The sequence below is a fragment of the Lonchura striata genome, chromosome Z (genome assembly GCF_046129695.1).
Source record: "Lonchura striata isolate bLonStr1 chromosome Z, bLonStr1.mat, whole genome shotgun sequence".
In the NCBI taxonomy this organism is placed as follows: domain Eukaryota; kingdom Metazoa; phylum Chordata; class Aves; order Passeriformes; family Estrildidae; genus Lonchura; species Lonchura striata.
Window position 1 is genome coordinate 71,483,112 of NC_134642.1, and position 21,325 is coordinate 71,504,436.

General features: G+C 39.8%; 1 protein-coding gene across 1 annotated transcript in view; it reads right to left on the reverse strand.

The window, feature by feature from the left end:
- The window catches only part of MAMDC2 (MAM domain containing 2), a 55,699-nt gene that overhangs the window by 18,484 nt on the left and 15,890 nt on the right, over positions 1-21,325 (reverse strand). The window contains exons 3-7 of the mRNA XM_077790285.1: positions 7,818-8,083; positions 7,016-7,100; positions 5,870-6,007; positions 3,321-3,577; positions 651-744 (exon numbers count right to left, since the gene is read on the reverse strand). Of these exons, the coding sequence (XP_077646411.1) occupies positions 651-744; positions 3,321-3,577; positions 5,870-6,007; positions 7,016-7,100; positions 7,818-8,083 (840 nt within the window). The remainder of the gene's footprint in view (positions 1-650; positions 745-3,320; positions 3,578-5,869; positions 6,008-7,015; positions 7,101-7,817; positions 8,084-21,325) is intronic.

Sequence of the window (21,325 nt, forward strand, 5' to 3'; positions counted from 1 at the left end):
TCCAACTCCATGAAAATTGCACGCATAACTTAGGATTTTTGTTGCAAAATAAAGCAAATACCAAAAAGTTATTGAGGAGATAATGAAATAATGGATTTACTCAGCCAGGATATATGGATTATCAATAATTAATGTATTTGGAATCTACTTCCAAAAAACACACCCTTCCTGAGATGAGTAATACCTCCTGGAAGAGTGAAGACAGGGAGGCAAGGCTCATGTTTTGGCTCTGAAGAACACCTCAGGGCATGTGGCATGAAGAATGCCTACACTGCCATTAATGAAAAGCCTAGTCCATCTTCTTCCTCATACCATCACACCTAGGAAAATCCACCCTCTCTTTCTGTGACAAGCCTGCAAATGGCAATTTCTCAAAGCCCATAGTGTAGTGATGCAAATGCAGCATTCAGTCCAGCACTCCAGCTGCAGAACCCTGAGGGAAGGTCTTTGTGAAGGAAGCATTAAGAATTAGTTTCTGAAAAATTGAATGGCACTGGTGTTATCTGCTGTTATGTCTTCTGAAAGAAAAGGAGCCCAGTGGTGCTAGTCAGTTGAGAAGGTAGCACCAAAATTGCAAATACTAACAGTTTTGAGGACCAAGGCAGAGGGGGAAAACAAGGAAGGTAAATAGCACCAAGAGCTCATCATACCTGTCTGATTGCTGCAGTAAACTGGAGAGAAAGAAATGTCATCAAGGGCAACATAACCTCCCTTGGCGCTATTGAAAGCAACTTCAAATATTACCTAGAAATTATAATAAGTTGTTATTTGTCTGCCATATAGTCAGCAATAATTTTGGTACACATCTTTGAAATACAGAATTCTGACTGAATGTCCTAGACAGATTCCAGCACATCTCATACAGTACTTCAAGTGTTTGGACTAATTAAATTATATCACTTATTAGGGACATAAATCAGAGCCTAATCTTAGCACTAGATTATTGCTCACTCAAGTTCAAGGAAAAACCAAAAGGAATATAGCTCTTCTTCTGCTTTATGAAGGACCACTTTTAAAAATGCATAAGGCTTCTGCCATTGTATTATACAATACCACTATTCACAATCATCAGTCTATACTGACTATAACTCCAGTTTAATCTAGAATCTGTCTGGATTAAGAGCTAAAAATCCCCTATGTTTATTGTTCTGCTACTAGTTTTCTGTAAATATAATCAGACATTGAAACCCGTGACTTGACATTAGCTGACAGGGAAGATTTCCTGAACAGAATTTATTTAAAATGCAAAGCTATTGCTGTGTTTTGTTTACCACAAAGATCAAACAATTAGTAATAGTATTTAGTCATTCCCAGGGCAAATAATTTCATCATATAAATGAAGTACCATCCATAATTCTTGAGGAAGTGTCTTAAAATTTCTGTTGAGTATCAAAGGTCTGAGATACAGGAAAACTTTGAGAGCCTCCACCAGGGACAAAGCAAGGAATTAAGGACAAATGCTTTCAGAGTGAGATTCTTTTCAGTGAAAGCAATGCCTCTGATGTTTTCCCTGAGGATGGGAGGCAAACTAGGAGAGCTAGTGTAAGAATCCTGAGCAATCTCCTTGAGCCAGATGAAACAAAGAGGAAGGCACTCTTGAAGCAACCAATGAATTTATGTATTGAGGTTTAATACTATTTCTATAAGATCATCTCTGAAATCATTGCTGTGTTAAGTTACACAGAAATTCCTTGAGCAGATTAAAGGCCTGTCTAGCCCAGTGTCTTTTTTCCAGCAGAGAGCACCCACAGGAAAAACTGAAAACAATGACAGGCTTTCAGTTCTTCTTCTCTAACATTACATTCCTGATGGATTCTTCCTTTCCCATTAATTTTTCTGATCAGTTTTTTATCTTAATAATGGTATTTACAATACATTGTGGAAGTGAGTTCTAGGGTTGAATTATATATGAAAAGAACCTCTGTTCATTTTAGTTTTAAATTGTTACATGGTAACTAAGAATTTGGAATAGCAATGTAAATGTTGAGAAACAGGGAACAGTTAATCTTTTCTGTGTCCTTCATGACTTTTAAGAATCTCTAACATATTATACTTCCATCTTTTTTTGCAAGTACTGGAAACTGTAATTTCATTGATGTAACTTCTGCATACTTTTAATTATCTGCATCTCCCTCTTGGACAATATTTTTAAATCTTTTTTAAATTTTTTTTTTTTTTTCTTACTGAGCGAGCTGAAGTTGCATACCCTGGTGAACATAAGATTTCCCTGTGCATTTACCCAGTGGTACAAGATCTTGTGTTTTGCTATTTAATCCCATATGGATAGTTTCCAAAATTCTCGATGTATTTTTGAATGCCACCAGGAAATGAGCGGATATTTTCACAAACTCAACAACAGTATTGCCAAGCTCTAAGTGATGATTAATTAATTTCCATCGATGGTACTAGGACTGAGTTTCTATTTACGTAAATTTAGTTCCTATTAAATGAATCAGTAATTCACTTACTGTTCTGTAATATGAAGCATTCTGAGAGCTGCCTTCCTTTCCTGTGAAGTCTGATGGTTTAAATGGATTATCACTGACTTTACAGAGTAAAAGGCCTATGTAGCATCTCATGAATATTAGCTTTGCACCTAATAATTTCTGGAAATCTACAGGTTTATGGTGAATTAGCAAATAATGTAGGTAGAATTGAAGCAAGTACATATGTATGTATAAAATACACATGTAAGTATATATTTATGTATATAATATACATACACTCTTTATTTCAGTCTTCTAAGTTTGGGGTATATTTAGAAAACACTAGAGAATAAAATATTAAATTTTTTCTGATATTCTTGAAAGTCATTATAATAAAAATCAAGAACTGTCTTTCACATTTAAGGACTATTTGTGCTTAGGACCCAAGTTCGGACTTTCTCTCATGAACTGCAGGATCTAAGTACGGTGGAGAATAGACCTCAAATATTTTTCTAAATTTTCTTATGCATTATTTTACAATACTCAACATCCTCAAAAATGGATCACAGAGTCACAGAAACAGGGTACTGAGACAACCTTGGTATTATTCAGCAACTAAAAATCCTCCCATCAGTCAGAATCTATAACCTCTCAAGATACTCTGATCAAGCACTAAATGACCTGGCATCAAAATCAAGCATGAGTGTGTAAAGTGATACCTCCTCCTTTACCTTTATGCAAAGGGAAAAGGAAATCACAGATCACCACCATTTTCACAGCCATCTTGCAGATACTAGATGGTCCCTGCTATGTTCCTGGCTTGGCCTGAGTTGGCAATCATGTCTGAGGCAACCTGGAAGTCACAGCTGGACTGTGCAGGAAGGATTGCTTTACCTCCATGGGATACGGCGCATTGAAGTCAACTTCTGCCAGTGCCCAGTCTGCATTCAGTGCACTGTCTGTTTTCCAGATCTCTTCATAAAAGCCACTCATATCTCTTAGGTAAACAGTAAAAACAATGCTGCTTTCCTGCTTAAGTTGATAATAAAAAGATAAGCAGCCAGATATTGGGGCTGTGGTCTTTGGTGAGATTAGCTGGGCCACTTCCTGAAAATGTTTGACATAAACAGAGTCCACATACATGTAGTGACCTAGAAACAGAAAAACATTTGGTATAAGGACACTCTTTAAAAAACACCACATACAAGAAGTCTCAGCAGATGAACAGAGACTAGACATATATACCTATGAGCAACAGTGGTTGCTTCCTAGAAAATTTCAGTAATTCTAAAACATTTTTTTCCCTCCCTTTTCCTCCTCTGTGCAACCCAAAATTGTCTGGCTAAGATACCACTGGCAAAATAGTCAGTCTCAGCTCTTTCTTTTCTTAAGTCTTTATTATTATTAGAAATAATATATTTATCTATATTTGAAATATAATAAACTCTAAACTTTGGGAAACATTCATAAATGGAAAAATGTGCAACAAACTCCCTGATTCCTGATAGCTCAGTATAGTATTTAGTCTCTTGTAAGTGCAACTTTTACTGAAGCAATCCAAGTAAATGAACAAGATTATAAGACATGTGTTTTGTCATCTTTTACACTGCAGTTGATTTAATATATGAAATTATTGTCAAATAGCTTTTAGTCTTTACATATCTGCTCAGTGTTTTTAGGATTTGGTTTACAAATGTCTTATTTTTACTGCATGGACTGGAGTTTTTATGTAAAATCCTTAAAGAAGATTTTTGGGAGATGTTAATGAACAGAAAAATGCATTGCATTTTTGAATGATGGGAGAGTATCTTTCTATCATGAATATAAGTCAATATGACCTGCAGGATTTTCTATGGGCACAACTTCTAATTCTTTGATTTTGGGAGTGCTATCTCAATTTAAACAGAACACATCCACGTCCACAAACATGCTGTGCATTGTAGTTTTTCTTCTTCTGCACTCCCAGAAGCACAGCAACAAACAGTATTTGGTGAACAAAAAATGGCTCTTCACAATTAGAAAGCCTGGAAGATAGAAACATCAGACTGGAGGGGTTCTTCAGCATGAACATTACAATCTGTGCCATTCTGTTTGAGTGGGCACCACTATATTAATTACCACACAGCAGTCTCAGACCTTCAGATGTCACTTCTTGCTTCACTCTGGTAGAAGGAGGTGAAAGGACTTGCTTGGCTGTGGGTCTCCTCCAGATTGCCCTATGCCAGTGACAGATGACTTCAGCAATATCTGCCTGCAAGATTCTCAGCTTCACTTTTGTTCTGAAGTTTTAGCGCATCTTATAGCTTAGCTACAATCTCCCTGGATGATGCAACTTTGCAACATAATTCTTGCAAAAAGAAGGCTCTTCCATGATTTTAGGTTTCTTGAAGTCTCCTTAGTAAATGCTCAGCAGTGAGGGCTTGGCATGTAATAGAAATGCTGTGGCTACAAGAAAACACATCCCTCCCAGTTGGGAGCATTTCCTGTCACAGTACTTATTTAATAGGCTGATCCACTGTCTGCTGTTGAAGTTGTGGTGAGTTTAAACTTCCATCAAAATTTTACCAGCCTTTCAGTGCCAAGGGGTGACGCAGGGTTGGAGAGACACTCTGTACTCAACTCACACAATTGTGAAGTAAATAAAAAGGCACAGTGGCATGAGTTAAGGAAAGAGGATCAACCCTGCTTTTCATGAGATGTGATTCCTTGCACTGCCACAAGCATCATGCCAACCAAGACACACAGTTGCAGCACCAGTCCAATGTCCTGACCATCACCTGCTGTGGTACTTCGTGCAAAGGTGAAGTTATCCCACAGCCTTCTTCACAGCTGTGTAAAAATATCTTCCCCGAGCAACGTGTCCAGGACAAACATTTCATACCAGCAAGTGCAGAAATGCCAATAATTCTTCCCAGCATTATGTCTCTGAGGGGCTGTACTAACAGCACTACATTTGACTAAGAGATACAAAACTTCTAAACTGTACAGTTTCACCCAAGATTCTCCAAGCATGTTATAATAACTTAGTTTTCCTACTCAATTTTTTCAGTAGCCATTGGAAAGAAAACTCTTTACAGATGTAGAGACCAGCAGTACAAAAATTTAAAGCTTACTGTGGCCCATACATTTAGAATACATAGGAAGTTGAATTTTCCAGCTCTCACATCCAAAATTTTACTCGTACCTCTGAGTACTTTTGAATCCTAGCGAAGAGTGTAACAACTTTTTTATAAAGCTTACAGGCAATTTTGTGTGAAGTTCTGCAAAATCCCCCAACCTTTTTTCTAATCCCATTTTTTCCCCCTATAAATCACTCTTACCATCTCCATTCCAACCCCACAAGGGAAAGAACTCACATACTAATAACTCGCACTATGAAAATCATATATGAATCACAGACTCAGATTTTTCCACTATAATTCTGCTCTACATGTATTGCTTACCCAGTGCACTGTTAAGTGTGTGGTCTTTGGGCAGGATAGACTGAGAATTCTGAATGTTCCCTCCACCAACAAACCAGTTGACATTAGGATTCCAGCGGTTCACATAGCCACAAAGATGGTTTTCTTCAAAGTCACATTCTGCAATTGCAGACACCACCAGCTGAGTGCAAACATTTTCATTACAGAAATAGGAAGAGCAAATTGCAAAGCACTGGCCTCACTTCACATATGGCAGAGCAGATAATGCCTTTATTTATAGAACTGGACATAGCATTTAAGAGCTCATAATAGAAGCAAACTATTCAAAATTTTGGTACTTTTTGGAAAAAATTTTCATTTTCAACCTCTTTGGATCAATCTGTCTTTTCATCATTTGCCAGGATAGGTCTGCTGTAATTTAGAAACAAATAAAGCAGATTTAAATATACCATCTCCTTATAGTAAATAGTCAAAGCAAAACTTTTACTTGCAAATCAGGAATGGCCAGAAGCAAAGCAGCATAAGTATTTCAAAACAGTAATGCAAGTGCTTTGTCTCCTTCACTTAGACAAAGAATTTTGATAACTTGGTTGGACTCCACCAGAGCTCTCCAGAAAAGTGAAGATCTCCCAGTCTCCTAGACACTGGAATTTTTGAACTTCATTAAAAGTTTTTAGCAAATATCATGAGGAAATGGCAGTAAATGTAAAAAAACATGTATATATATATAAGCAGAGTTTTTTGTCTGCAGCCTCAAGGTGACCTTGTAAGGAAGCCATGAGCAAGCAGAGAGCAGAAATAGTCTTGTAGCTGTTATGTCTAGTATTTGAAGCAGTGCAAAGCTTTTTAAAATATAACAGTTGTTCCTGCTTGAAAAAGAAATAGATTTGGAATTATATTGTTATATATAATATGTGTATATGCATTTATATATATTATATATATATATATATATATATCACAGAGATTGGTGAAAAAAACACCACTTACTAGTTTGTGCACTCTTAGCTTAAAAATTATCTGTATTGAATATGGCAGTGTACTTTTCAATTATGAAAAAGCCATTGTCTTTTTTTTTAAAGCCAGACCTTCCATTAAGTTTTAAAACTGCCAACAAGGCATTCTCTTCTATGTAGAGAATAAGAGGATTGAGTGAAGAGTACTTACCAATACAATATCCAGAAGTTATTTTGATTTCAAAAACTGCTATACTGGCGGATTTATCTTGTCTCATTTCACCTTCCAGTACCAGCTGCACAATATAAACCAAACTGTCAATTTTAGGATTTCATTAGTTTGACTATTTAAACAGGATAAACAGGAGAACAAATTAAATGTTTCTTGGGGAACCATCATCTTTATAGTCAGGCGTGCTTTTGCTGAAAGAGCTTGGCAGAATGTATTAAAGATGGAGCCAGTGCTCTTCTTTAACCACAGAAGACATGCTGAAGAACAATGAGACAAGGCAAAAAATTTCCACATTTCAATTGAGAGTATGGAATTCCATATTCCTCAGCTGTGGTTATACAAGATGTTATTGTGAGTGATGGTTGGTTTCTGGGTAGAAATACTCTTCTGTCAGCATGTGACTCCTTCCAGAAAGGCACAGAGGGCAGGAATAAACAAGAACAGATGTAGACCCAGGACCTGGGGGTTTCCAAATCTGCCATATGGCACCAGTAACTCTGCAGGGATACCAGGAGATGTGAAGCATCCTCATGGCAGGGCTCAGCTGGCTGTGTGTCCTCATGAGCTGCTCCATGCAGTTGCTGGTCAGAGCACTGCCTTGTGCCAGCTCTGCTCATGGGTGCTAGGGACAGAGGGCTCAGGTGACTTGTGGTGCCAGCCTTAGATATCAAAGCCAAGAACAGGGCTCAAAATAAGTTTGCATATATTAAAAAAAGAAGTTTGTACAGCCAAACATATGCCCAACCAGAAAGCCTGTCGCATCTTCTAAAACTGGGCTTACCTTATACTTGTTTGTGCCATTCGTTAAATCTAAGCTAGCTATGAGCCAGCTGTCTGATGGCTCCTTGGTTGACCACAGCAAACGATCAAAACTTCCTCCTTCCTGCCTCAGGTACAGGTTGAGCCTGGCAGGATCAGGTGAGGCGTCTGAAGTTGTCGCTATCTGATAGATCAGTCTGACACAGCTCCATTCCTCAGAGTACAGATCAGGGCTGGACAGCACTGCCTTCTCACCCTCATAAGACGTATCCACAGAAATGTAATGTCCTGGGAACAGACACACACCAGGACAATAAATGTCAGAGGCTTTGCTTTTGCATCCCTGGAGAAAAGTATTTATTTAGGAAGGAATAGTAATTCTGGGACTAGGTCAGGAAGCTGAGACCACCAATCCTCTGGTAAGTCACTTAACCTTTTGATATCCTACTGTACTCACACAAACGTGACTTCACAAGTCTCCCATCATGCTCAAACACAATTGTTAAATTATTGGAAATTTTGAAACAAGATTATTTATCTTGCCTCAAAATTTTATTTATATTTATTTAATGCAGATTATTAAGTAGTACCCTTTGGAACTGATAGCTGTAGATAGACAATTGCATTGACAAGACAATTTGTACACAGAGAAATATTTTGCAGGAATATTTAGTTGTTTTATTTTCATGTAGGTTTAAAAGCAATACATAAAATAAGACATTGCAGATAAAAACTCCCAAAGCACCTCTATTTCAAAGAATAAAACTAGAAAAAGACTTCTAAGTAGTAAAATTAACAAGTTCAATTCTGCTGATTAAAAAAAATTGCAAAATGTAAAGCAACATCTAAACACAGAAGCAGTCCAAGATTATTTTAAAGTTACTCTTTGGGGCAAGGTCTAAAACTGCCTTCCATAAAAAAATGAAAGAGTGCAATGACGAGCTAAAAGTACATAAGGAGGCAAAAAAAGTGCAAAAGAAACAAAGTGTAGAAAAATGAGGCAACAGTAAATAAATTATGCTGAAGGGTAAGCATGGTCCTGAAAGCTCTACTAAGACATCAAACCCGAGATCAGAAGAGTAAAATGGACTACAGGAGTCACAGAAGCCTGAAATACAATGTCAGAAACAAGTGATAAAAAAAAAATGAGAACTTAAAAATAAATTTAAGAAACCCAAAACACTACAAAACAAAACAGTAAGACAAACTAGGACACCCATGTCTGAAACATTATCCAATAGATTATCAGGAAAATTATCATGCTAACCTAATGTCAATGTACATTAAACAAATCCCATTCCTGATACTAATTCTCATCACTGGGGCTGCAAGTATGAGTTAAAAGTGCTATCAAGGCCTGTGTCAAATTAGCCCTTTACTCAGCAGCACATCACACTTTACACAGAATATACTTGTTCTTCAATCTCCTCTCACTTGACCACAGAGCTTGTCAGTTTCCATGCATATGTAAATACTTTGGTAACTCAAAAATGTCAGCAGCCACACTGATGTTAAATACATTGCTTGCCTTTGAGGCACAAAAATCCCCTCCCAAAACCTGCCTGAACCCTCCCAATCTACCAAGATACCATGGGGTTGATTCCCAGAAACTCTCTTGTTGCCTTTTGAAAAGTATTCTCTTTAACGGAAAATAAATCATCGGCATGGAAGGTCACCACCCCCTCAAGGCAAAGCACATGTATAGTTCTGCTTTATGAGGTTCCCACAATCTTCTCCAATACACCCCAGGAAGATGCCAGGAGAAGACAGGCACTCTGACAACACCTGATTCTTTGGGAACTGCATGTTACAGTATCCCCCTGCATCCGCTCCCTTTCTCACCTGCAGACACAATGTCCAACAACCCATTTGTACTGCATATTTTGTTCAATTGATATAAGATAAATGATTGCTAGGAGATAGCTGCAGCCCTAAGCAGTGTAAGGGGCTGTGCAAATTCAGAAAGCTGCATTCTCTTTCCCTTTTTAGGGAATGGAAATTTTTTTGCCTCTTATCATGATTTCTCTTTATATCTGCTGTCTGGTTTTAGTCTACTGGGGAAAAATACAAAATCACTGGTAATGTACAAGTAATTTGTTACTGTAGCAGTATTTGAAAGAAAAATAAACACAAGAATAAATATTTTAAAACAGGCACCTAATGTGCATACCAAATACTTAATCTGCCATTATGTAACATGGGAGTCCATAGCCTCCACTTTCATGCATTAATCCAGGTAGCTCACACAAGTCAGCACAGACAGCATTTATTTGCTGGCATATGCTTGCCCAAGGTCCTCTATTTTCAGAAGATAGAGAGAAATCATCGAGACTCCATCAGAAGTCAAATCCTTATATTAAAACATTTGGTTTTAATTGATCTAATTGATAATATTCTATTCAGATGAAGAATCTATGATTTTAGGCTAGCCTGAACTTGGACCATTATACTTACAAAGAAACCTACAATTTGGAATCCATGCCTGGCAATTTCAGTTTAGATTTCAGCCCTGTTTTTATCTGTACTTCAAGAGAAACCCCATAGAAAACAGATACTTCTTATAATAGTAATCTTTTTTTTCCCAGAAATTAGTATTGACATAGGAAAATACATTCACATGAAGACCTCAAATTACCAGCTATGAAGCTTAAATAGTTGCCAGGATTTAAAACTGAACTGTATGTAGACTAAGGTTTCTTCTACAAAAATAGTGGTTTCAAAAAAAACCTCTTATAATTTCCAAACAGGATGATTATGTCAGTGTAAATTTGACTCGGCTATCTGCGTGTTGTGCACTTGCTCTCACTTTTGTCTGATTCACTACAGGTACAAGAGCAAAGATCATGAACTCCCTTTTTAACTGGGGATGGGGGTTGGTTGCTTTTTCTAAAATGATTAATTTTACATATTTATTAACTCTCCAGAAACACAGTGCTCTCACTCCCAACCTAATAATTTTAGCTTCTTTTGAAATCTAAAATATGCAATTGGCTCCACTGAAATCAATGTGAGTACTGATTGAGAGCTTTATGTGTAGGTTCAAATGCTTTGCTAATCAGGATCAGGGAGTGTGGCACTTGGCAGTACCAAGCACAGAAAATGCCAACATTAAATTTCTCCCAAATGAATGGCAGCATTGACTACATCCTAAAAGCTGGCCTTTATCCTAAACTGCACTTCAGGACCAGCAATGACGTGCCATTGATGCAGAAAGGAAGGTCTCACAATGCAGACCTCAAGGACTGACACAGAGCAATTGTGACAAAGCAAGGCAAAGGGGGTGGTCCTTGGAGTAAAGAAGCAGACAACTTTCCACACTTGTTTGTGGGAGTAATAGAAGGTTATTTTCCAGTCTGTGGAGAATTTGATGAATGCACAATGGTGTAGCCTCTCAAAAATATAACATAGAGCTTCATATTGCAGCATGCCACAATCCTTGTGTAAATGCTCATGACAGTTAATTTATAGCGCTCATTCAGGAGTTATCAAGAGAAGGCTACTCTTTAAAATCACGGGAAGGTAGAAGAGAATAGTCACAAAACTCTAGGAAAAGCCTGGTGACACAGAAACACAGGCATGAAATTTCCAGCAATTACTTGCTCAGGGGGTAGATGCAGCCCTTAGCAGTGTAAAAGGCTGTGCAAATACAGAAACGCTGTATTTCTTTGTCATCTTTTGACTGACTTGACTTCTTGAGTATCACGAAGAGTGGCCTGGCAGCTGTAGAGTCAACTCCCTCAGGACTCTTGGATACATCTCATCAGATCCCACAGGTTCCTCAAGTGATCTCAAACCTGATCTCTCCGAGGGACATGACTCCCACAGCTACATTTTACAGTCCATTCACTCACGTGTGGGGATGAGAGGCTGTCAGTGATGACTGAGGCAAAAATATTTTGAGTACCTCAGCCTTCTCCTCATCCTATTTACCAGTTTGCCTTGCTCATCAAGGGCTGACACACCTATATATGCTCTTTGTTATGTTCTGTGTGACCTTTGTGAAGTTCAGCTTCAGCTTTGCCTTTGCCTTTGCCTTCCTCACCCCACTCCTACAAAACTGAGCTGTGACCCTATAGTCTTCCCTGGATACCTGCCCTTGCTTCCACTGACTGTCGATTTCTTTCTTGTCCTTTAGTTTGACCAGCAGGTCTTGACTAATGCATTCCAGTCTTTTGCCTCCTTTGCCTGAACTTTTACTCCTTTTCTTGTGTTTTACAGAAATCAACCTTAAAGATCTGCCAAACTTCTTTTGCTCCCTTGACTCTCAGAGCAGTTTCCCAGAAGATCCTACTGACTACATCCTTGACAACCTTGAAATTTTGTTTTCCTAAAATTCATTATTCTGACTTTACCCCTTGCCTGACCCATATCCCTCAGGACTGTAAACTCCTTGAGTGCATAATCATTCCAGCCCTGGCTTGCCTCTAATCTTGACAGCCCAAATTAACTTGTGTTGGCAACCCATGGGTCCAGTATCACATCTCCTCTGGTAGGGCTGTCTATAACCTAGCTTCAGAAGTTATCCTCCATGCACTACCAGAGTCCCCTGGACTGCCCACAGCTCGCCGTGTTACTTGCCCAGCGTTGAAAGCCCCTAGCCAGACAAGAGCCTGCAAGCAGATCGCCTCTTGCAGCTGGAGCAAGAAGGCTTTGCCAGCAGGCTCCTTTGGTTGGGCTGCCTCTAGTACATGCCAGCCATGATGTTCTCTTTGCTATCCCAGTGTCTGATTCTTACTGACAGGCTTTCAACCTGCTCATGCCTGTTCTTCAGAGACAGAACTTCATATTCAATCCACATTCTGAAACAGAGAGCAACCCCTCCACCCTTACTTTTCTCAAACAGCCTGTAGCCATCCATAGGTGCAATCCAGTCATAGGATTTGTCCCACCAAGTTTCAGAATTGGAAATTAGTTAAAACTTCACAGCAGCACAGTGGCTTCTTTCTCTTCCTATTAGTTTCCCATACAGTGTGTAATGGTGGAAAGGCACCTCAGCTGAGCTGTCAGCTCATGTTGCCCTTTTGCAGGAATACCCTCTAATTTCACTGAGGTATTTCTCTGGTATTTCTTGCCTTCTGTTACCTTAGGTGCCCCTGGCTTGTCTCCATACGACATCAAATGTGCTCCAGTGCGACCAGTACATAGGGTCCTCACCTATACCCTGTCCTTTTAACCTTGATATGCTTGCCAAGGGCATGCCTGACATTGTCCCCTTCACTAACACATCTAGTTTAAAGCTGTCAATGAGCCCTGCGTGCTCCTGAGCAAAGACAAGCTTCTGCAGACATAACAAAAGCCAGGGACTGCTAACTACTTTTGACAACTGACAGCCAGCAAGTGTCTGGTGAAGGCAAACACCTCCAGCCCGGACAAGGGATGAGAGAAAGGAGATTCAGATACATTTCCATTACCACTCTCACTGCTCAGGCTAGTAAGTAATGCACTTTCTACTCACATTTCTATGATGATGTTTTACCTACCATGTAACTTCAATGTCTTCTGCTTGACAGCTGAATCAAACTTCACAGAACCAAGCATGTGTTCCTTTTATACTCACCCCTGTCCAAGCAAAACATTGACTCCAGGGGGAATTAGGACACTGTGTCTCCTGATCCCTAGGTTTCCTTAACCACTATGTTTCCTAAGCCTACCCCTCCCCAATGCAACTATGCACTGCAGCAGCAAGACTGACGAAACTAGATCTTTAAAATCCTCCTGTATCAATGTTTGTCATCTTGCTCCTCTAATAAGCAGTTCTATACAGAGCTTCTCTCAGTTGCAGTTTGTGATGCATTAACTCCATGAGTCATTCACCCATTATTTCCAAAAATACATACATATAGGTGGGCATCAGTAGCTCTGTCAGCAGTGGTTATATCAATGGCTAAGGAATAAGTGCTACTGAGGTCAGAAATTGTGCTTTTCCCAAAAAAGAGCATAGAAATGACACTGATTGCTTTCTCTGTAAATAGAACAAACAAGACAAAAAGCCAGATGCCAGCTAATAAACTGAAACAAATTGCATTGATAAAAATTTTTAAAAACCCCAAACAACCACTGAAATAAAAAAAAAAATACCAGTTAGCTTTTCAATGATACATTTCCTCTGTAAAAATTTGGAAGGATAGCCACAGACTTGTTCTGGCTCTTTGTGGAGTTTATGTCTGACACAGCTGCTCACTTAGTTCAGCCACAATACATCTTTACAAGAAAAACTGAATATAAGCAGCAAACTCCAAGAAAAACAATAATAAGGAATTATGAAGCAGGAAAATTTGAGAAATTTACATTTGGTTAGGTACTCATTTATATAGAAAAATGGCAAGAAATGTCTAACACTTGCAAGTCCTGTTTTCATTTTTCTCTGTATTTCCCATATAGAAACAGGAAAGAATGTTACCAGGGTTCCTTAGGACAAAAGTTGATCTATCGATCCCTTCTGTGGAATTGCAGAATCTCAATTTTGGGCCTTGGCTTTAGTTTTGGGATTTATTTTTATATTTTATTGCAAAAAAAAAAAAAAAAAAAGGTAGAAAAGCAGTACATTCCTAAGATCTATGACTCTTCTTACATCTCCAGAAAATATTAGTTGGAAATATTAACAATACAGCCAGAAGGACAAAATTTTGCAAATGAAGTTTGCACATGAATGTTCCATGCCCTCTTCCCCAGCTGGATCCTGCAGGTAACAAAATGCAGCAACATTTTGTGCATGGTAGATAAACCAAAATGCTATTTTATTCCATATCTATCTGTGTCCAAAATTGCTACTGTCTCTCTAAGACCCAGCAGTGCGGTGGGAAACACGGGGCCAGTGGGTGCTGCGTCTTTTTAAAGCCGGGGTCACCCCAGCAGAGCTCTCTTGCCTCCTCTCTCTTACTCAAGCCAGAGGCTCCCCTTCATGCATTGTTTTGTTTCTCCCTTGCCTTCAGAGGTGATTGTTTCAGGCAGGTTTGTGGACCCACAACAGCAGCAACCCAAGAAGCTGCGTTTCACAATAAAAACCTGTTTGAAAGTGGATTGTGCAGTGGGGGGCTAGAGCCATAGGGGCCAGAGGCTGCTGTTTTCAGTGCCTGGGTGTCAGCGTTCAGGAACACACATAATCACGGGATATGATTATACACAGGTGCTTTTATTGAGAGCTCTGGGAATCAGGGGTACAGACCCAAATCTGACTCCGACATGGCTTTCGAGCTGAACATATTTTATATTCTATCGTGACATAACTTACATATTAATTATTAAACTTATATTGTTCTATTGCATACATTGACTTTATTCAAACATGAGTTTCTCGTGATCTTTCTTAGGCCCCTGACCACAGTTTCTCATGATTATTCTTACAATTAAACAGTAATTGTATTTAATTACTAAACAATCATCACATCTAACAATTATATCATTTATCATGTACTAGCTACACAGGTGCAGTTCTAGCAAGGTACAAGGCCTTCATGTACCTAGGGTATTTATTTTTTCAGGGCCTACTAAGCTTAATTTTCCTTTTAACCCTAAATCCCCATGATTTTAAAACCCTTTTACTATCATGGGGAGATTGTTTCTGCCCCCCAACACCCCCACGGCTTGGGAACAGCTGCACTAACACCGCTGGAGTTCAGCAGGAGGCAGAAAGACCACAGCACCAACACCCAGTGAACCAGAGGCTCACACCATGGGGCTGGAGTGTCCCAGCTACACCAGCAATTCTGCCACTGGCACCGCTTTGTAAACCCCTGCCTTCCTGGTTTTTTGATCCAGAAAGAAGATTGCACTGGGCGGGGTTTCTCTGACAGATCATGCGGTTGCCTGAGGAAGACACTGTCTTGGGGGAGGTCACTACCCCATTTTGAGTTTCCCCATGCTCCCCAGGAGCCAGTGAGATTTCAGCACTTTTGTAACTTATGACTATTAGTAGGGGTATTTTTGCCTGTTGCTATTTTGTTTTGTTAGTAAAGTGTTATTTTCTTCACCTATTGCTACTCGTATTAGAAAGGGATTGATTATAACTATAAGGGTAGGTAACTCATTTCAGAATGTCACTTATTAAATTGTCTTAAAAGAACACAAGCAGCAATCCACTTTTGCCAGAGATGGTGTTTAATCCCTTCCCCTTGGCCCCTGGGAGACTTGTAGCAGCAGTTTCTCCCTGAACAGATGGATGCACTCACAATACATGCAGGGTTGAGTAGAAAAGCCTGGCCCACATTAATGAACATAGAGTCTCAGTCCCAAAAAATTCAAGGAGGTGCCTTGATGCTGAAGGTATAACTAGAGTTTTCATTCCCATCAAGACACAAATTATTTTATTTCTGGTAAGCTGTTAGATTCACACCAGACAACCTACATGGTATATATTGGCACTAATTGGTATTGTCATCACAGAAAAAACATTCTGTTCTTTAAGCTTGCTTTTATCTTCCATGGTTTCTTAAAAGCAGCCCCATGAAAACGGCTGAGATGGAGAAGCAGGAGGTGCATGTTCTGTGTTTGTTGTCTGAAGTGACTGGCATGCACTGCTATTGTCAAGGTTTTGCTTTCTCTTCTGTATCTACAGGGACAGCAGCAGTTTCAAGCCTAAAGATTTCACTTCTTTGCAGAAAAAGCCCATGGTCCCACCTGGCCACTGCTGGCTGCCCTTCCAGGCAGGGAGGGAACCTGAATACCCCACCAGATCTCCTCATCTTCTTCAGGGAGTCAACCAGGTTTCCAGGTAATTCTCAAAAAGCTAAGTAGTATGTTAAGAAACAGAAAAATTTTCTTAGAAAAGCACAGCCTGGTGTGATGAACATACAGACAACAGTCACACACCTTCCTCTGGCCAAATGGACAAACTTGACAACAGGAGTTCCTCCAGCAGCTTTCTCTCCAGCTCACCTTACTTTACAAGCTGAGTCTACCTACAGGGACTGAGATTAATGATTTCATCTTTTTCTTGCCACATTCACCAGACCAGGCCATAGAACTGTTTGCCAACCCCAGGGCATAAATCATCCAAGTCTCCTTTCCCAAAAATGGCTTTATGAATTAACAACCAGCTCCACCTCCTGCCCTGACCTTTGCTCCCCCAGGAATTTCAGAATACAGCTGTTAGAAAGCCTGTCAAAATGAATACAATTAGCACTGAAATACTCTGTGGCTGCAGCATCTGCTGGCAGCTACTACCACTCTGGAAAAGTCTTCCAGCCTCTGTCCAATAGCTTGCCTGTGAAAGTCTGGCATGGATCCATCCTGAGCTGCTGTTTTCTGCTTCTAATTTAGAGGAGTTGTTCCACTGCACTGGGGATGCTTCCTCTCCTTGTTCTCCTTCAAATCCCAAGGTCCTTACATCATGCACCAGATCTCCTGTTTGTTCCGAGCCACAAGCAGTGGTTTTTTTCCTTTCATAATGACCTCAGCAATTTTCCTACACTTTCAAATTTTGTTTCTGTTGTTTCAACCAACCCATCAGTCTCAGTAAGCTGCTGTTCACATCACTCAGTTCTCATTTTCATGCTACTCATCACATAATTTCGACAACTTTTCATCTGCTGACACAAAGGCTGCCAAATTTTTGTTGCGTATCTCTGATTTTCCTTCAAACAGCTCTTTCCAAAAGATATCTCCATGACTTCTGTTAGCTAGTATAAATCAACAGCTTGTGTCTCAAATATAGATAATACTTGGAGACACAAGATTCTCTGCTGTGAATTTCTGGATGGGAAATAATTGAAAAAACCTTTTTCTTTATTCTTTGGCATCCTAAATGAGTTTCCATTGCCCACAGTGCACAGGGAATATTAAAGATAAGAAGCAGATACAGTAGAAATTACCAAGCATCTATTTGTTCACATTTTTCATCTATTCCATTACTAGCTCTATTTCTTTGCTAAATCATGTTTCCACCAGGATCAAGCAAACAAGGGAATGCACTGTGACATCTCTTCCAGCACAGCTGATTGCCTTGGTCGAGTGCAGAAAAATACAAAATTCCATTCGTAAAATGTTGTCTATTTACTTTGCTCATCACTCCTTTTATTTGCTTACACAGGTGCACATGATGTGATGCAGTGGAGTATGCAGATAACATATTACAAGCTCTGCTCTGTATTTTGTGCACATGTTTTCTCTGATATGAGCACATCCCAGCCTGGCCAAGGCAAACCTGCTTAACTGTAGTCCACACAGTTTTGGGGCACATCTTTGAAGAAAAAACTATCAAACCTGCAATCCACATCAAACTGTAGGCCAGCACTCCACAGGGAGCCAGCATAAGGAATTTGGTGAGCCAGACCATGAAACAAAGGACTTCTTGCTGTGTTTTCAAAGGGGGCATTTATGGGGCCACACTTCTCCTTGGATCAGAGTGACAAAAACAGCCATAGGAGTAATAATTTAAGAAACAGAAGAAAGAGATACTCCAACCCAATCAACCCTGATTTGGTTTCTGCACATCTGGATTTCCATCATCTGGAAGATTAGGATTTTGTACATCAAAAGCAAAGATTTCTTGCTTGAGTCTTTGGTGTATTCCAAAGTGGTTAAACTAAAAGCCTGTGGTGCTCACAATCTAAGCCAAGCTCTGAAGCAATCCTGCACTTAGGGAAGCAGTCAGATTGGTCACAGGAAGTAGTGGCCCTGGGAGGGAAAGGACAAATAAGCTTTGGAGTTGGCATGAGCATGGAACAAGTCTGCCTGTCATGACTTGGCTTTGGTTGATGACAGAATAGGGTCACAGCATGCATGGGAGGTCCTGGACCAGGTTTTCCCTTGGGGAAACAATAAATAAAAAAAAAAAAACCTCAGCTGGTGGCCTTCTGAAGTCATCTGCAAACCACGTGGATGCACTAAATGCAAGATTATAAAAATTAAACTTTTCTACTGCCTGGATCTGCTCTCTCAGCAGCATCTGCCAAATCACTTGGCCTACTGCATTACCCTGGAAAACAACTCATCTGCCTAAACATTTGTCTGTCTCTCCCAGCTACATCAGATCAACTAAAATATAACCTTTGTCCACAAGCCCTATCTCTCAAAGGGAAACTACAGATCTGCTTGGGTAGAAATAACATTTATTCTGATACTTGGCTGGCCCCAAATCCTACACAGATGGAAAAAAAACTTGAAATATATATTTGTTTTCACTGGCATCAGAAGTTGAACTCCTATGAGTTCAGTTTCATGCTTTACATAAGCTTAGTGGTTTCATATTCTTTTTTATACCAGAATCATTGGGATAACTGGCAGGCTCATGGTGGGCTATCAATGATCTTACATCATAAAATGCAAACAGAACTGCAGACAGGTGAGACATATATTTATATACATGTCCTGAAACAGTTGTCTATAGAAAGAGCATACTACAGGTGAGCTAATCAGATCCTGATGAGTAGGGGCAGTAATGTGGTCACAGGTCACCTAGGAAACTGGCCAGGACACACCATCAGTTTCCAAAAACTGCTGGAGATCATTGTCTTCTAACCAGTTTATCACTGGCTGCTGTTGAGCAGCCCTTTATTTCTTGCTCTACTCACTCAGTGGCCACTTTGGACAGAGGAACCAACCCTAACCAAGAAAGCAGCTGCAGTGACTCACCTCCTTCATCCTGAAGCAAGCTTCATCCTGGACCAGATGCATGCGATGGTGAAAATTCAACATTCACAATCATAAAACCTTCAGTCAAGGAACACATCTATTGATGTTGAACATCACAACCACCAGGCCCCATGGCTAACGTTTCCTGGGGTTCTGCACAATTGCACGCATCAATTAACCATTTCAAAGACTGGCTTCAGTTTATTAGGGATGCTTCTAGGTTTGCAGTCCTGTACATCATTCCTGTCTGGCAGGGGCTGGTAGCAACTGAAAGTCTGTATGAGGTGTACAGACAGACTGAGACAAAATCCACAAAATTGGAGAAGGGTTTATCAAAATAGTCCCAAGATATGTAACTGTAATCTCCAGAACATCTCACACACAGAGTGGTGAATTTACCGATCATAGCAATACCCACAACATTCACAAAGTATTTTACAGGATGCTCTGAGGAGGGGCTGATGCCTTAGGATTCTCTCACCCGTCCCTAAGTAGCTGCAGTCCCTAGAACCACTGGAAGGATATTCAGTCATGGAGCTTCTGCTCCAAGCATGATAATTGAACTATTCAAAATTAGTAAGGATCACTTAGCATCAAAAGCAAAAGACAACTCCTTGAGCATACTCCGATATAAGGAAAAGACAGAGACAGATGCCAGTCAATGGTATGAAAGTTTACTCATTTAGGAAATTTAAGAAGCAGTATTTGGCTTTCTACAGCACATCTAACCGCCAATTGTAAGCAATTGAGTTTTTATATATTTTAGCTTCCTTAGGCTTTATTTTAATTAAAATAGCTAGTCAAACCCTTCTTTGTCCAACTCTGTGAACCATTTAACATGTCTGAATTTACCTCAGGCCATCAGATGTCACCAGGCGCAGGGCTCTGCCATCTGTCTGTCCCAGTCCAGTCTTCACATGTCTGTCACATTGTGGTGTACTCTCTGCTTCGCCTTGCTAGGCAACAGTCAACAAATGAATTCCTTCAAGCATCCCCTTCAAATGCTCCCCAGCTGCTCTGGGACACTTGTCATCACACATGCTAAAACTTTATTTGTAACTCAAGCCTCAAAGATTTCAATTTTTTTTCCTAGATTACTTTTGAAGTGAAAAGCACATGAGAATGTTGGTGAATTTTAGCACTTTCTGCAATGTCATTCCAGTGAATATCCAGTATTATCCTCAGGCAATTGCTCAGAAAGGAATTCAGCAAATCCCACTTGAGCTGTAAGACACATTTACCAAGACTGAAGTAAAACCTGAGATATAAATGAGCCATTGAAAAAAAATCTATCAATCTGACCCTATCAGTTCATGAAACTGTTTTTTCAAGATGTCCTCACTGACTCCTGTTTCACAGTCAGAGTAAAAACTTGCCAAAACCTCCTAAAGTAACTGAGTTTATAGCTTCTCATTAGATATTTTGTATTATTATATTATTATTATCCCCCCTAAGGGATCACTAAGGCTATTAGGCCTTATTTTAGTTATTTTATATGCTAAATAGCCTAGAGAGGATGAGGCTGAGAGAAGCCCTTATTGTGCTATTCAACATTCTTACGAGGGGAAGCGGAAGGGCAGGTACTGATCTCTGCACTCTTGAGACCAGTGAGAGGCCTCAAGAAAACAGCATAAAGATGTGTCAAGGGACATTTAGATATCAGCAAAAGGCTCTTCATCCTGAGGCTGTCTGGGCACTGGAACAGGCTCCCCAGGGAAGTGGTCCCAGCACCAAGCCTGACAGAATTCCCAAAGAGTTTGGACAATGCTCTCAAGAACATGGTGTAATTCTTGGGGTGTCCTAAGCAGGGCCAGGAGTTGGATTCAATGATCCTGAGGGGACCCCTCCAACCCAGCATATTCTGTCATTTTGTGATCCTAGGGTGATCAAATAGACATGAATGAAGTTTATGTAAACCCATAAAATACTGTTTAAATTAACTTACACTCAGTGTGCTAA